Source organism: Euleptes europaea, chromosome 1 (genome assembly GCF_029931775.1).
Source record: "Euleptes europaea isolate rEulEur1 chromosome 1, rEulEur1.hap1, whole genome shotgun sequence".
Taxonomy (NCBI): Eukaryota; Metazoa; Chordata; class Lepidosauria; order Squamata; family Sphaerodactylidae; genus Euleptes; species Euleptes europaea.
Window position 1 is genome coordinate 129,415,871 of NC_079312.1, and position 17,250 is coordinate 129,433,120.

The following is a 17,250-nucleotide window of genomic DNA, read 5'->3' on the forward strand; positions in this document are numbered from 1 at the left end:
TCTACTACTGCAGACAGACTAACACGGCTACCCACTGTGAATTAGGTTTAAAGTAGCACCTTAAAGACTAACAAAAATATTTTCTGGTAGGGTATGAGCTTTCGTGAGCCACAGCTCACTTCTTCCGATCTGAAGAAGATCTGTTCTGAAGAAGTGAGCTGTGGCTCATGACAGCTCCTACCCTACCAGAAAATATTTTTGTTAGTCTTTAAAGGTGCTACTGGATTCTTGCCCTTTCCTTTAAACCTAGGCATGGTTCTTAGGAAGCAAGACTTAACTGAAGTCGAGTGAAACCTGTTTTAAGATTGGGTTGAAGCTAAGCCATTTTTCTCCAGTCCAGGGGCCATGAATCCATCCTCTCAGGGCGACTATAGTACCTCCCCCACTTCTCAATGCACCAACATGTGATCGCTCCTTTCTTTGGGTTTACATCGTAGATCTATTAGGCAGTAGCCACCTTCCTTGCCTTCAAGGAGCTGTGTGCCTTAACACTTGGAGTTTCCTGATCTTTAGACGAATTGTAAAACTCTGTCCATCTTTAGCCTTCAAAGAGGGCATGTGTTCTCTGATGTGGAGAGCATCTGCCCATTACATGAGGAAAAGCAAGAAATAGTTTGTATTTTTAACCTTGGGCTCTGTATATTAGTAGTGCAATCCTAAACAGTTGCAGCCTGCTAAATTAATCGAAGTCAACGGGATTAGACAGGTATAGCTCAATTTAGAATTGTCATGTCTGTAAATAAAAAAAAATCAGTTCTAGGGTGGTTATTGCACAAGGACAGTGGTGCTCAGTCTGTGGCTGGCAGAGAGCCACATGAGTACTGCCTGTCCTGTACACTACCCTACCAAACATTCACAAACCATAATATAAAACCATTAAATGTATGACTATAACTATGGCTTCATCCACGTGATTTTCCAGGCCCTTTATTTCTGTCCCTAGCACAGGGCCTGCACACCCATCCTCCAGTTCCAGTAGTGCTGGATGGTTCAAGGTGGGAACCGCTTGTCATCAACAAGCCTCACTGGACAATGGCTTTGCCTACTTTCCTGGAACATAGGATGTGTGCCAAATTGGGGAATGGTGCTCAAAACCCCCCCACTGATTTTTAGTTAATCCTCAATATTAAGACTTTATGTCAAAGAGCCACATGTGGCTCTTGAGCCACTGAGTATCACTGGGGTAGGATATGAAAATATGTTGCTCTGTTTCTTTGAAAAATCGTGAGCTAGAAGATGCCAGGTGAAATTCTCAAAATGGGAATGCAATTTCATGCAGGCCACAATTAGCTTGTAAAACTTACGTGGGATATTGTGAATGACAACGTACCGTAGTTGCATTCAGAAGAGCTGCTTTAAGATGTCCTCAGTCTGTATGCATGTTGAAAATGTACTCATGTAGTTACTGTTTGAAGTAGCCAAAGTTTAACCAAAGTGAATGTAGAATACTAAACTGTATGGCTCATTGACCGGCCTCATTTATAGTTTTATGACTCTCACACTGTATTTGTTCATCCTCTATGTGTGCTCTAGAGAAATAAAGAGCAAAGGAAAAGTATACAGTAAATATCTGAAGAGGGGTGCTTTTGTTATTGTTTGTTTGTTTTGGAGTTTTGCATTAGTTCTACTGCTTTCAGATGTGATCTGCATTTATTTTGGTCAAATAATGTCTTCCACTAATCTATATTGTTGTTTCAGGCTTGTGGCTATGAGGATTAACCAAAATACTGTTCTGCAGGGGAAGAGAGTGACTTTGGTACCATACACCTCTGCTCATGTACCAAGGTAGGAAACCGATTGTACCCCCCTCCCAGAAAAAAATATTGGTTTGACAGCTTAGCAGGTTAAATGTTCTTTCTCAATTTTAAATGTTAATGGGGAGAAGAAAATATTCTTAGTCCTTCATTTCTATTGGGAAAAGAACATATAGGGACAGGTTATTCTTGCCTGCCAGGCTCAGGGTACCTGCAACTGCCCTGATCAAGCTAGTTCATTGAATTAACAGGATAGGTATATAGCAGTTGTAGAATTTTAAATAATACAGTTTTTCACATATAGTATATAGAAATTAGATATTATTTCCAGTTAATCTTCAATATTAAGATGAATTAATGACTCCGGCTTTGAAACCTTCACAGATAGACAACATCAGATTATGACAGAGAAGGGAAAACTGGTAATGCTAGCCTTTTGTTTAGTTCCTGAAAAAAATTATCAAGTAAGTATGTTGTTGGGTCCCTTTATATATTTTTGAGATGACTCATAAGCAGTAAAGCAGTGATGGATATGTGCCTACAGCCTCATTGATGGCTGTTGGAAACTGGAATGGGAAGGGAGGCTTCTGCTGAAATGAAGCCCAGGCATGATAAAGCAGTGCCTAGCTGCTTCCTGCCCTCCATCCCTGTTATCATTTGTATTGATTTTTGATCCTGAACCTTGCTTTGGAAACAGCAATTTTGGCTAAAAAGTGGAATAAAAATACAATGTGTGAAATGTTGAGAACCGGTTTTTATGCCTCTGTAATATTTCTAGATAACGTGAGTTCTGGCTTACTTATTTGGGAACTGGAGCAAGGATTATATTGGTTGTCTGATCCTTATAGACTGACATTTATATGTCTTCATACATGAGTTGGATAAGATTAATTCTCCAGCTTACTGCTAGCATGTACAGCAGTGTGAGAATCTGAAGAGGGCATATATTCTTCCTTATTTTTCTCACTAGATACCATGAGTGGATGAAATCGGAAGAACTCCAGCGTCTGACTGCATCTGAGCCACTAAGCCTTGAACAGGAATATAAGATGCAGTGCAGCTGGCGAGAGGATACAGACAGTGAGGCTTTTGAATATTTGTTAGGGCTTGGGAATGTTTTGGGCCATATACATTGTTATGTGCTACTTAAGGTTGCATCTGAGGACCATACTGAACAAATGTGTGTGATTATGGGGCCACCAAGGGATTAAAGCTGATTACTTTCATATGAAAGTTTTAACAGCTTCTCAGCACAGTGTGGTGACACCTAATGTTTCTGTTTGGATTGTGTGAACATTGCCTGTAGGTTTACCCTTAGGAGTTGCTGCTGGACAAAATTATGCAGTGTGCAGGTGTCCAACAATCAAACAACACCCAGACATACCAACCATAATTACCTTCAGTAGGATTGGCACACTGGTCAGTTGATCAGTCAAATATTAGGCTGACAGCCTATCATCCAGTCACAGAAGAATGCCAAGAATGCTACCAAGTCAGTAGCAGCTTCTCTCTTTGCTTTTATGGTGTCGTATTCAGCAAGGGCATCAGTGAGGGCAGAGTAGTCAATTACAGCCCTAGCAGCCCAGCAAACCCTCTGCTTATTTCCTTCTATAACCACAGACAACTCTGAACCAGGACTGGACGGATGTAAAAGTTACTTGTTTCAAAACAGAAGTGAACGTATTTGCTTTTGTAATTAACCTAAGTATGAAGCTTGTTGATGATTTAACTATTATTTCATTGTTTGTGGTTTTAAAATACTGGACTAGTATTTGACCTGGTCAGCTGACCGAATCTTTTTTGATTAGTCAAATGCCCAACACCCAATCTGCAGTAAGATAACTTTCTCACAGTCATCTCTGGGTGCTCTAGAGGTTGTGCTCCACAGAGCAGTTTTACATAGATTTACTGGGACCATCAGTGTAAAATCCTTCTTGCATATAGTTGAAATCCTTCTTGTATATGGTGGTAGCAGAGAGACACAGTTGAGACAGTTTCTGCATCTCTATGCTCCTGTGTTTATATGATATGGTATAGATTCAGAAAAAATCTAGCGAGTATTAGGATATTATTGTATGGTCCTACATTCAGGCCTGCAATTTTCATTTCTTGTACAGTATTTATGCTGTTGCCAGAAGTGGTCTATGTGGGGTTGAGTTCTCCTTGTTTTCTTAAGAGATTCGGTTCCTTTGGCTGATAGTAGGTGCAGCTTGGTACCAGTTGTATTCAGGGAGCCACAATTCTAGCTTGGCTTTATAGCCTGGTTGTCTGTGATTGCCACTCACCCCATGCCTTGCCTGTCATAGAAATCTTGGGGTAGGGGTTTGTCTCCATGCTTGGATCTGTAGCAAGTGACCCACTTCTCTGCCTCTTTTTAAAGCCCTGCCATAAGCAAGATGAGACCCAACCCTTCCTAAAATATTGTCTTCTCAATTGTTTCCCTTCTGGAGAAGGGTGAGGTCTCATCTATCACATTCTACACAAAGAAAAAAAAGTATAGCTCCAAGTTCTCTGCAAGGAGAACTCAGGGCAGGGGATATGTTATACAGAGCAGGACATGCGATCACTTTCCAAAGTTGAAAATGTTGTTACTGGCAACCCGATTTGTTAAAACCTGATTGGTATATATCAGTTTCTTCCTACTGTCATGGTTTTTTATTGTTAGGTCTGCTGCTTTATTTTCCCAGAATGCACATTTATAATACTTGATTCAGAGAAGTGGTCCAGGCAGGCAGCCACAGAGGAAGACTCTATGGTGGGAGATGTGAATTTGTTCCTCACGGATGCTGAAGATCCAACACTGGGAGAGATTGAAGTCATGATTGCAGGTAAACTAGTATATCAATTACTTGTTCCCGCTTCTGCTTTCTAATGCGAAGGTGTTACAAAATCACCTGTTTTCATCATCAGGAACAGAGAATTATGGCTGAAGCCAGCCAAAACGCAAGTGGTCTATGTCCAGGCACGTGTCCTATGCATATGTTTCTGGCACTGCTCTTTCAACATGGCTTACAAGCCATCCTTAGGATCTTAGTGCAGACTTCTTCTCAGTGTCCACCAGTTATTAGATTTTGTAGTTGTCCTCCTTAAGTTTTCAGATGCTAAGCACAGAGCATGATCAGCTGAGGGCTGAGATCAAATCCTTCCTGAGCTATAAAGCTCAGTCACTCTGAGTTTCCTGAAGGAACAGAGGGATGAACCTAATAGATAAGGTGCCCAAAATCTATGAGGGTGAGAGACTCCAGTTCTAGATAGACCTAGAAACTGTCAAAGACAGTTCTTAAAAGCTTTGTTACATGGCATCCATGGGGAACTGGGGTTGCCTGTTAATCAAATATGCTGGTTAACAGAGCTTTTACCTGGTTGCAGTCCAGTGAGTTGAGTGGCTCCTGCCTAAGTCACTTTGCTAGCTTACGGCTGAGGGAGTCGTGCAGCATCTGCCCGAGTCTCTTGGCTGCTATCATTTGTCCAGTTTGCAGCTGAGTGAGTTAGGCAGTGCCCAGCTGTGTCACTCGGCTGGTACAAGGGTGAGTGATGCAGATGGCGCCCCAGTTAACTGGGCGCCAGTTAGCAAAGCTTTTACTTGTTGTTCTCTCTTTCAGAGGCCAGCTACCGTGGCAGAGGTTTTGGTAAGGAAGCCACTCAGATCATGATGTCCTATGGTAAGGATTGGTAGTGTTGGTGGATATAATAGGGAAAAATAGAAGCAGGTACATTCTTGGGGGCTGTGTATTTGTGGAGGGAGGAATAAGCAGAGAATCCAGGAATCTGTGCAATCACAAATGGCAGAATGTAAGAAGTTCTACAAAACTGATTGCTTGTTTTTCCAGTTGCAGATTGTATAGACAACTTCTGCAAAAGCTTTACAAATCTGTGTGAAGTTTGATGTCTGTACCTTGTAAACCAGGGGTCCTCAACATGGTGCCCATGAGCACCATAGCGCCCGCTGACACCTTTCCTGGCGCCCAAGTGTTTTTAGAAAGTGGGCGGGGCCAGGTGGGGCTTTTGCCCAGCAAGGAGTCTGATTGACCACTGGGGATTTGATTGGTTGTGCAGATATCTGCATTGCTTTGACAGCCGCTGCCACCACAGCACAGGGATCTTCACTGTGTAACTGAAGGTAAACTGCAGCAGCCATTTTGCGGCTGGGTCCGCCTCCTGAGGCAGCCATTGTGTGGCTGTGCCCACCACACTGTGCCAGAATTCCAAAGAAGCCTACAGACTCAAAAATGTTGGGGATTAATGTTCTGAACCTTCTAGTCTTTTTTTACTGTGATTCCAGTTATAATGATCTCACACTTTCTGTTATGTTTCAACTCCATTTTTCCCCTTCCTTCCCGTATACAAAATTGGAAGCAATTTTTTTAAGTTCTGCATTTTTTAAAATGTCAGACTGCTATCTGGGAGAGTCAGATTAAAATCCCCATCGTGCTATAGAAGCTCATTATGTCTCTTTGGGCCTGTAACTCTCTCCCAGCCTAATCTATGTCACAGGGTGGGGGTTTTGAGGATGAAATGGAGATGTGGAGAATCATGTTGCAAAGTGCCTTGAGGAGAAGAGATGGGTTTCAATAAACAATAAAATAAAAAATAAATCACATACTATGAAAAAGAAAGTTGATCATAAATACAGAAATCCCATCTTCATTGTGACTAAAATACATCAAAACAGAAAAGCTGTTACTATATTTAAAAGCTAATATAATGGGTCCTAGAAGAGATATCAAACAAATAATGTAAAACACACTTGAAAACCTAGTTTGAGGCAGGAAACATTGGAGCTGTGAAAATCCACTATATTTGAGAAATGCTGAGTAGTGAGTAGAAGTCAAATTATAGTGCAGAAGTTGTCCTTAGGTCCACAAAGAAATGCCAGCAATATTTCAACACTGGTCTTCAGCAGCTTCGAATCAACACACGTGACCTCAATTCCTCATTTGTAAGCTGTATTGTTTTTAAAAAATCTACTCTGCCTACTGCCTTGAGTTTTTCACCTCATTCAGCACACACCCAAACAATCAGAAACTTCAGTAATCTAAAGATATTCTCAGTCCATTGATAAGCAACCCAAGAATTAAACTTTAAGCAGCTTTTCTCATGGTGTGTGTCTGTAAAGTGCCGTCAAGTCGCAGCCGACTTATGGCAACCCCTTTTTTGGGGTTTTCATGGCAAGAGACTAACAGAGGTGGTTTGCCAGTGCCTTCCTCTGCACAGCAACGCTGGTATTCCTTGGTGGTCTCCCATCTAAATACCACCCTGCTTAGCTTCTGAGATCTGACAAGATCAGGCTAGCCTGGGCCATCCAGGGTAGGCTTTCTCATGCTATTGACTGCTAAATATATAGCAATGAGTGGCAAGGGAGCCATCTGTGGCTCTTCAGAGCACCATTCTCCAATGTGGTGCTCATCCCATCTTCCAGGAAATTGGGCAAGGCCATTCCCCAGTGGGGCTTCTTGTTGTTCCCACATTGAAACAGCTGTTGCTGGAAAGAGTGAAGAATGGGTAAGCTGCTAAGCTTTCTTGAGCAGGGGGTTTCATGCCAGGGGTGGAAGTAAATCACCTTTCCTCTCCAATACCCCCTTCATAGCCTCTGGCTATAACTATATGTTGAATATCAGTAGTTATATTTTTGCATGTGTGTGTTCAGTAGGGTGGTGCCTGGGTAGGGTTGCCAGGTCCCTCTTTGCAACTGGCGGGAAGTTTTTGGGGCAGAGCCTCAGGAGGGCAGGGTTTGGGGAGGGGAGGGGAGGGACTTCGATGCCATAGAGTCCAATTGCCAAAGCGGCCATTTTCTCCAGGTGAACTGATCTCTATTGGCTGGAAATTGGTTGTAATAGCAGGAGATCTCCAGCTAGTACCTGGAGGTTGGCAACCCTATGCTCAGGGCATACACTAGTCATGTGGTTCTTATGGTTGATGGTAATTGTGAATGTGGCTCTCTGCGAGGCATAGAGTGAGTACCACTGACATGTAGAACGTTGCCCAATCTCTTAACCATAGGTCGCTATCCTTTCCAAGATATACATACCACAAAGCATGTTCATAAAAATAATTTCAAATAGAAACTGTCCTACATAAAATTTACAAAAGCATTACAAATATATAAAGTTATGTAGAAACTTATGAACAATAAAGATATAGGTGTTTTCCACATAGGGACAGGTTTGTGTCGTTTCCCTGTTGCTGCTACGGGTGTCAATACAGCACAGCAGCAGTGGAGTTTCCACATGGCATGTTTCCCTGTCCCAATCCCTCAGCAGGGGCCATCCCCCCTCCCACTACCAGAGTTTTTTCAGTCAGTGACTGAATGTTATAACAATCTGTGCATCAGGTTTTCTGCATTCCCAGTAAGTCTCTAACCCCTTTCATTGCTGGGAGTTCAGAGAACCTGATATACAGATTGTTATGATATTCAGTTGCTGATTGGAAAAAAACAAATGTCATTGGTAGCAGGGGGAGGAAATGGCCACCACAGGGATAGGGGCAGCAAAAATGGCTATCCTGTGGGCAGGACCAGGAAAATCCAGAGTTCCCACCTACATGACAGCTATCCAGACTTTGCTGCAATCCTTCCCAAAAGTTCACAACAAAGCAGGTTTGGGAAAGATCAGCGAAAAAACCAGGGAAGTCCTGGGAGGTGCACAAATGTACCACGATACCTACCATGAGAAAGCATGAAAACTAAAACACTTTCCAAAAGCATTGGACAAAGGGACAAATAATCTGTGCGGAAATGGTCATAGAAACAGCAGTTACAAGCAAGACACGGAACAAGGAATCTCTGTGCACAGATCTGCATTTTTGGGTTTCCGTTTTACAGACTGAAATGCTTCTCGAGACTTGAGATGCCTTGTTAGTAATACTTGTTTAAGAAGCTGTGGAATCTCATTCGCCTGTGAACGTGATTCGTAGTGCGATTTGTAGAGGCGAGGGATGGCTATCGCTAGTCTTTTTGTCTTGCAGGAATGACACGGCTGGGACTCACTACCTTTGAGGCTAAAATAGGATTAGAAAACGAAGCCAGTATCGGCATGTTCAAAAAGCTTCATTTTAAGGAGGTGCGGCAGTTAATTGTCTCGTTATCTGCATGCAAAGTGGTATTTGTTCCAGAGACAGAGTTAACTTGGATTATGTTCTGTGTTGTCTAGGTGGGAGTAAACAGTGTCTTCCAAGAAGTGACTCTGAGACTGAGGGTGGACGAACAAGAGAGAGGATGGTTGCTCGAGCAAACCAGCCATGTGGACGAAAAAAATTACAATGTCATGAAGCTACAGAATCAGGCTTATAATAGCTGACAGCATTTCTGAGTGCGCGGGCTTCCTAACTCTCCCCTCAGGCTGGATTTCAAAGCATCAGTGACAGCTGAAAACACTATGAGACTGTACTGGATCAGAATTCAAAATGTACTTCTGCTGCTCTCCATACTTTAAAAAAAATCTCTAATGTCCAGTTTCATTGCAATGAACAAATTCTTAGTGTGTGGAGGAACCCTTCATATTTAAAACTGAGCACATTCAACCATTGTTTTAAGTGGAAATGCCTTATTTGACTGTTTTATGTGACCTCCTTGAGTTTAAACCCGCCTGCCCTTGATAAAGACTGTTCTCAAAGTATATCCTCCCTCGTAGGCTTCTTGATCAGTGCGTGTTTGTGCACACACCTCATCAAAACAAAAAACACCCCTCAAGCTGAGCAATTCTTTCAGTCCAGGTGTCAAGAATAGTCCTGAAAACAGGAGCTTGGGGGGAACGGCGTACCGCTTTATGTTCCCAGCTCACCAGCAGTGATGCTTCAGTGAACGCCTGAGGAACTAAGTAGGATACAGAGAAAGTACAGAAGACTGTCAGGCAATGGATTGGAGCCAGTGGAGGGTTTCTGGGGGTGGGGGATGGATCTTTGACAATTCCCTCCCTCTGTGGTAGATATGACTCCCTTTTAATGCTATTCCGACGGGGTGGGGAGAGCTGACCCTCAGGAACAGCATTTCAGGGCCATTGGGACAACAGCAGGAGGGGGGAATCATTAAAGTTGTGCTCCACGAATGGAAATCTTTGGTGGATCAAAGCCTCTCTCTTATGGTGCAGAAGTTTCCATAATGTGGAAGTTTATTAACGTTACAGAAAACCCAGTTCTCAAGGGGGGTTGGGAACAGAAGGTGTGAATTCCGGCATAATAGTCATTCGACAGTCCCTGGTCAGTCTTCTTTCTGGACTGAGGGATGTGTAATGCTATATGATTCTTTGGTCTGCTCTGCCTCTTTTCATTAAAGTATACAGAATTACGATCAAGTGGTGTTTTATCGGTGCTGTCATTCTCCCCAGTACATGAAACCAGTTCATTCTCAGGGCTGATTCACACATTACAAAGGTCATGCGGCTGTCATGAGGACTCTGGATCACATACGCACTTAATAGTTCTGTTCTGTGAAATTAATTCCTGGGCACATGGCGGGGATCCCAATTATAACCACGGCACTTCAGGCTTCCCCTGTGGTGTCTGCCCAATCTGAAACACCCCAGGAACTGTTATTTGCCCCAATGCGGAATCTTACATGTAGCCGTCAGTACTCGTGACTTTCCTTAAGGTCAAATTTCTCCCCAGGGTGGGGCTTAAACCCCCATGGGGCACATAAGGACTTTGTAATGTGTGAATTGTCCCTATGCTGATTGCTGCATTAGCACAAAACTCCAGAAGGTGTGGAATGTCGCATCCCAGCCCTTTGAGGAAGCTCCAGTCCAACAGCTGTTGTTTTAAATATATAGGGTCTTATATAAATGAAGACGGCTGTTCTTATCAGTTGTCAGTTTCTTACACGTGTTGTTTTACTATAGACATGAAGAGTTATCTATGGCTACAAACAATTCTGCAGCAGCCCTGGATAGCCCAGCTGACAACAATGGGTCCACCACTGGTTTAGGGTACCTACCCAACTATCGTTCACTCGTCTTCTCCCATAGCCCATCTCCGATGGATGAACTCAAAGCAGTTATTTTCTAGCGATTAACTGCTTAACCGATGCCACCCTGAAGACTGCCACCCTGAAGACTGCTCAACCGATGCCACCCTGAAGACTTCTCAAGAGCATTTTGGCACCAGTCAGGAGTATGAGATTGTGGTGGGATCACCCAAAGAAGCTGAAGTACCAGGCTGCAGCATGTTTTTGTATTCTCCATGATTTGGGTAACGACATGTTGTTACCACCAGTAGTCACTGTTCTATCTCACCAACTTAAGTTAGCATAGGCTGTTACCGCACTAGGTATTCCCAGCGATGTATTAAGAGTTTGAAACTGTTATAAAAAATACTGTTCACACTTTGTTTGGCCCCTTTAGCTGTGAAGATGTCTTCCAACCATTTTTTAGCCGTGGCATCCAAAAACCCTTTTAAAGCGATGTTTTTTATAACATTTCCAAACTCTTGATACATCGCTGGGAATACCTAGTGTGGTAACAGCCATAGTGTGTTTGTTCACAAATCATTTGCAATGTGTGTAACAAATCAGTGCTCATGGAAGAGAGAGCTATTCATGGCTACTAATCAAAAGGAATACTAGTCATGATGCATACCTATTCTCTCAAATATCAGAGGAGCATGCCTATTATATTAGGTGCTTTGGAACACAGGCTGGATAATGCTGCTGTGGTCGTCGTGCTTGAGGGCTTCCTAGAGGCACCTGGTTGGCCACGGTATGAACAGACATTTGGATTTGATGGACTTTGGTCTGATCCAGCATGGCCTTCTTATGTTAAATGCTAGGGCAGTCATTCCCATTTTACAAACATCATGTGCAGTCCGCCAAGGCAGATCTGGGAACCCAATCAAGGGCTCCTCCCATTTGGTACGATCCTAAAAGTCAACAAGAAGAGCAAGGACAAAGCTCTGCCCAGGCCAGACACTATTTTCTGAGTTAAGAACATGAGAGAAACGCCAGAAGAAAAATAAACAGGTGCTGATTCTGGACCCAGTTCAGCCCCATCAGAACTTTACTCCATGCCTTCTGTTTGCCATGCTCTCCTCTTTAATGGGATCGGTCCCTGAAGAACTTCGGAGCCCTGGCAGCCCTGTCCTTCCTCACTCTTTGGTCTCCTTTTGAACAAATGGCCTGGCCATGGAATAGTTCCTCGGCAGAAGTTGCCTGTAGCTGGTGCGTTGCCCAGCTGAGCCTTGTCGCTTGACCTCTGCTGAGGTACAATGTCCTTTGTGTACTGCTTGGACCCTTCAGAAGCAGCACTGCAGCTGGGAATTCTGACCTGGTGGTCTCTCAGCCTTGCCAAAGCAGACTCTGAGAAGGCGCTGTACGTTCTTGGCAGCCCTGGCTGAATTGTTGAAGGGAGGGAAGCTGCCTTCTCCGCCGGGAGGCTCTTTTTCGGCCCTTTCTGGTTCATTCTCCTCTGGGTCTCCTCCAGGCTGGTCTCCAGCTGGCACACGTCCTCCAGCAGTTTGAGGACCCTGTCGAAGTGGTCCAGGAGATCGTCCACTGCAGACGGGAGATGCTCCAGGTAGAAGCCCATGTTGCACGGATCACGGGCAGGGCTCTCAGGAAGTGCCAGCTCTTCAGAGCTGAAGGAAGAAATGGTTGCACTTGTACAGCGGAAGTTGGTGCCGGGAGAAGGGAAGCGAGATGGCTTGGAGTTTCCGGAAGAGCGGGAAATCAAGGAGTCCATCCCCTCAAATTTCACTTTGTGACGGAACTGAAAAACAAGGGGGCGGGAATCAAAGACTGCTACGTTTTTGGTGACAAATGACTGGTCCTGGGATGAAGGAACACAGGAGCCGCGGTGCTTATTTACAGGCAGATATTTGCAGGCTTCTCTGTACACAAAACAGAGAGCAGCTACATCCATCCCCTCACCCCCTCTCAGTGTGAGTGGTACCGCCCTTTTCTACAAATGGGGAAACAGAAGCAGCATCTTGGCTACGGTTTGCAGTGAATTAATGGCGCAACTGTGCAGCTTCACTCCCCTTAAGTATAACTCAAGCTAGTTCCTCAAATGCTAACAGCGGAGACCATTTTACAGTTTTTCTTCAAGCGAGAGAGCCAGTGTGGTACAGTGGCTGGACTGCTGGACTTGAACTACAGAGACCCAAGTTGAAATCCCACACTCTGCTATGGACGATGGCTGGGTGACCTTGGGCCAATCGTTCTCTGTCTGCCTACCTCATAGGGTGGTGGTTGTGAGGATAACATGGATGAGGAGCGAACAACTGTTAGCCTCTCTGGGTTCCCATAAGGGAGAAAGGCAGAGTAGAAATATATAAATAATAAATACAATTTCTTTTATTTCCTTCCCTTTCAGAGCCACATTTTGCCTTGAGCCACGTCTGTTAACCCCATCGCTCACGTGTATCAGTGAAAGGGCCTTTCCATATTGTCAGTAGGAAAAGAAGTCCGTGACACAGAGAGTTCTCTGACAAGAGGTTCAGAAAGGTTTGATATTATAGGGTATAATATGATGCAAGACAGATGGTTATGGAATCTAGAAGACAGAAAGTTTGTCAGCAGAATTGGCTAGTCAGTTACGGCAACATGCTAAAATTCAGTTTTGTGAAAGGGCTCCCACAGCAGTTCAGTTAAGCAGCGAACAGCCCTATCTAGCACTTGTTAGCTATTGGGTGCTTTCAAGGTCATTCACGGTTTTTGGGGCACAAGACAGATGATGAAAATTAAATACATGTTCCAAGAGTGGATGTTGGATTGGGCTTCATTTGAATTTGATAGGCAATTCTGATTCCGCTTTGAAATTCAAACAATGAACAAACTCATTCCCAAGTACAGACTTCATAGTCGAAAAGCAGGATATATTCCCAAAATGCAGTAAGTGTGCAAGTTACAGCTGTCCAAGTTGCATATAGTGTCTACATTCTCTCCAGTGCTTTCCCCTCTCTCTTTGAGCCAGGGTACTGAATCAGATTAGTATACCCCCCCCACATTTTCCTTTTACCTCTTTCGTTTTACTGAGTCCTATCCACAATTTAAACCTTTTCACCAAGAATTCAACCATCTCATAAGCCTGAGGCCCAATGGCTGGACGATAGATCTCAGAATGGACAATGTGGTAGCTGTGAATGACAGAAGCACAAAGAAAACTCTGCCCGATCCAGAGCACGCCAACTCCATAGCTGAGGATGTACGCGGTACCCATGACGGGGGAAGCCTGCATCAAAGACGGGAGAAAAGCTATCTTCCCATGGAGAGTGGAAAGTAGAACTGAAAATGCAGATGGGAGTGTCTGGAACTCTTCCACAGTTGCAGAGAAGGCCTGGTAACAAGGAATGAAAGAACAACGTGCAAGAATGTCTATAAAATGTGTCAGCTATCTCACAGAAGTTCCCAATCATATTTCCAGATCACAGTGCAACGCAGAAGGAAAAAGTACTCATTAATTGCTCTAGCAAAGCGCATCCCTTTATGGCACATATTGCAAAAAATTGTGAGGTACTGTAATCCTCTCGGACACGGCTTTTGAGCACTACTCTATGGGTGGCATCAAGGCTACAAGCCTCTTCTAGTAGCTGTGCAGGAGAGCAAAGTGAATAGGGTTGCCAATGTCAGATCCAGAAATTCCTGTGGATTTTGGGGTAGAGCCTGAGGAAGGTGGGGTTTGGAGAGGGTCCTCAGTGTCAGGGCCGTCTTAACGCATGGGCACGCCGGGCAATTGCCTGGGGCCCCCACAAGCATAGAGGTCCCATTCTAATCTATGTATATTGTGATTTGCTGTCAATGAATAAATAAATACTTTACTAAACTATAAATATTATGAACTATAAATATCATGTTATATCATTCAAATGTTTGTGTTGATTGCTCTTTGCTGTACAGCATGTTTTTTAATGTTTAAATACTGCTTTTGTTGGAATTACCAATAAATATATCTTTAATTTTATCGACCATTTACATTTTTATTCCTTGCAGTAGAAAAGAGCAAGAGTCCAGTGGCACCTTAAAGACTAACAACATTTCTGGCAGGGTATGAGCTTTGGTGAGCCACAGCCTACTTCTTCACAGCTCACTTCTTCAGAGCTGTGGCTCACAAAAGCTCATGCCCTGCCAGAAATGTTGTTAGTCTTTAAGGTGCCACTGGACTCTTTTCTGCTGCTATAGACAAACACCCATCGTGATCTATTCCAGAGGAGTTGTGTATAAGTACCACACTAGGTAATGCTTTGGATACTGTACAGATCTACCCGATTGAGGCTTAAATATGCAAAATGTAACGAAAATGAAGAACCGATATCTGAAGAAGTGAGTTGTTACACATGAAAGCTCCTACCCTGCCAGAAAGTTTGTTACTCTTTAAGGTGCTACTAGACTCTTGTTCTTTTCTACTGCTAGCGACAGACTAACATGGCTACCCATCGTGATCATTTTTATTCCTGTGAGTGGTTGTGTAGGTAGGGGCCCCAGTACCCTGCTTTGCCAGGAGGCCTATAATGCTGCTAAGATGGCCCTGCTCAGTGTGGCATATTGCCAGAGTCCACCATCCAAAGCAGCCATTTTCTCCAGAGGAACTGATCTCCGTAGTTTGGAGATCAGTTATAATTCTGAGAGATCTCTAAGTGCCACCTGGAGGTTGGAAAGCATAGGAACTAACCCCAGTGAGCCAGCATGTCTCATTTCTACATCACAGTCTGGAAGAGTTAGTTTCTAACAAGTATTCCTTCATCACAGTCCTTGTGAAAAAGTGGAGAGCTGGACTGACTGCCAGCCAGTGGCTGGCAACGAACAAGAGATGGGGGGTGCATACAGAGGAGTGGCAGCATTGTGTACACTGTGACATCCCTTCTAAAAAAAAACAGAAGTGACATCACATCACTCTAGGAATCACTGGAAACTCTATGGTAAAAACCATAGAATTTCCAGGGATTCCTAGAGCAAAATGGCATCTCTTCCAGAAGTGACGCCACAGTGCAGGTGACAGTGGTGATTTTTATATATTTTTGTTCAGCTGCCCAAAGGAGCAGTGGCAAGAAGAGCATGCTGCCAGTGGGAGGTGGAAGACCTGGCCACCCTGGAGGAGAGGAGGAGGAGAGTTGCCAGATCCTTCTTCGCCACCGGCGGGAGGTTTTGGGGGCAGAGCCTGAGGAGGGCAGGGTTTGGGGAGGGGAGGGACTTCAATGCCATAGAGTTCAATTGCCAAAGAAGCCATTTTTCTCCAGGTGATCTGATCTCTGTTGGAAATACAAGCCTGTTCTAATATTGTGACAGACAGCTGGTCAGTAAAGCTGTCAAGGAACTGTCAGATCAGAAGGATCTGGTCTGATGCAAGAGGCTGCAAGGGCCTGGAAGCAGCAGAATGAACTGGATTAAACCAGATATGGCCAGTAGGATGATGTAACGCTGTGGGTGTAACAGCAGGTGGCCTAATTGATATCTGGGGGCAGAAATGTATATAACTGAGAAGAATGTGAAGCTCGTTGTTGGTGTTTCGGGAAGATATTGTCGGGAGTGTTGTATTATACACTGAAAAATAAACTAAGCGCTTTTATAGTAGCTGGAGTCTGGTGGCGTGTTTTGGACCAACTGATAACCCGCTGACTTCCGCGATAATCTCTATCAGCTGGAGATCAGTTGAATTAGCAGGAGATCTCCTGCTACTACCTGGCAGTTGGCAACCCTAAGGAGGAGGCAAGGTATGGATGCACAAGCTTAGAAAGAAGCTTGGTTTGAATACATTTCACTTTAACTATGGTTAAAGTTGCTGCCTGAATGCAGCCTATATTTAAACCATCATGATTGTACAGCATCCTTCCCATTCACTTCTCACCCACTCATTCCTTTACATAGCTTACCAAACAGCCGCACTGGGCACAGATGAGAAGAAACAGGAGGAAGAGGAATGTAGTAGCCACTAGCTCCCTCAGAGCATGTTGGAAAGTTTTTCCAAACACTGACCACCTTCGGACAAAGTGCATCTGTTGTACAATCTAGGAACAGTGGGAAGACGTTTTAGGAGCTTGTATTTTTGGAAGGAAGAAGCCATTAGGAGAGAGGAAAAAACTTGTCCTCTCGACTATCATGAGATGAACATGATGAAATTGCAAGGCTACATTCAGGAAACAAGAAGAGCCTTCCACACAACCATACTTAAGCCAAGTAAGCGATTACAGCAGTGGCTGTAGCTTTATAATCCATTAAAAATGTGAAATCAGAACCTCAAAAACAAGATATCCCTTCATGCCAGCATAGCTCTTTGAAAGCCTATTAAGCAAGTGCTGTAGGTCTATGGGTTGGATGTTACTTTGCAATCTAAAGATGTGGCATCAGGCCTGAAACGAAAATATTCACCTCTGTTTGGAATGTAGGCACGGGCCTTAGAAGTTCTCAGAGGTCAGCATTTCTATCAAAGAACGCAGAGTTTCCCTTTGGTCTTTTAACGCATGGCTGTTTCCCTCGCCATCACCCCTCCAATGACTTCGGGTCTTTGTTTGGATTACGCATGCCGCTTGCGGCCGTCAGAGGTCGTCTCGCTCTCCCCCTGCGTTTCCCCACCTTTTG

The 17,250-nt window shown here is 44.0% G+C and overlaps 1 protein-coding gene across 2 annotated transcripts; it reads left to right on the forward strand.

The window, feature by feature from the left end:
* The first annotated feature begins 1,676 nt into the window (after positions 1 to 1,676).
* On the forward strand, positions 1,677 to 9,077 carry NAT9 (N-acetyltransferase 9 (putative)). Of its 2 annotated transcripts, XM_056862286.1 has the most exons (6): positions 1,677 to 1,785; positions 2,725 to 2,834; positions 4,442 to 4,582; positions 5,357 to 5,416; positions 8,718 to 8,812; positions 8,903 to 9,077. In XM_056862286.1, exons 1-6 carry the CDS (start codon positions 1,709 to 1,711, stop codon positions 9,047 to 9,049), a joined length of 630 nt encoding a protein of 209 aa, XP_056718264.1. In that variant the 5' UTR covers positions 1,677 to 1,708; the 3' UTR covers positions 9,050 to 9,077. The 2 variants fall into 2 exon arrangements, with proteins under 2 accessions (XP_056718264.1, XP_056718271.1); XM_056862293.1 differs by lacking the exon at positions 8,718 to 8,812.
* Positions 9,078 to 17,250: the final 8,173 nt, after the last annotated feature.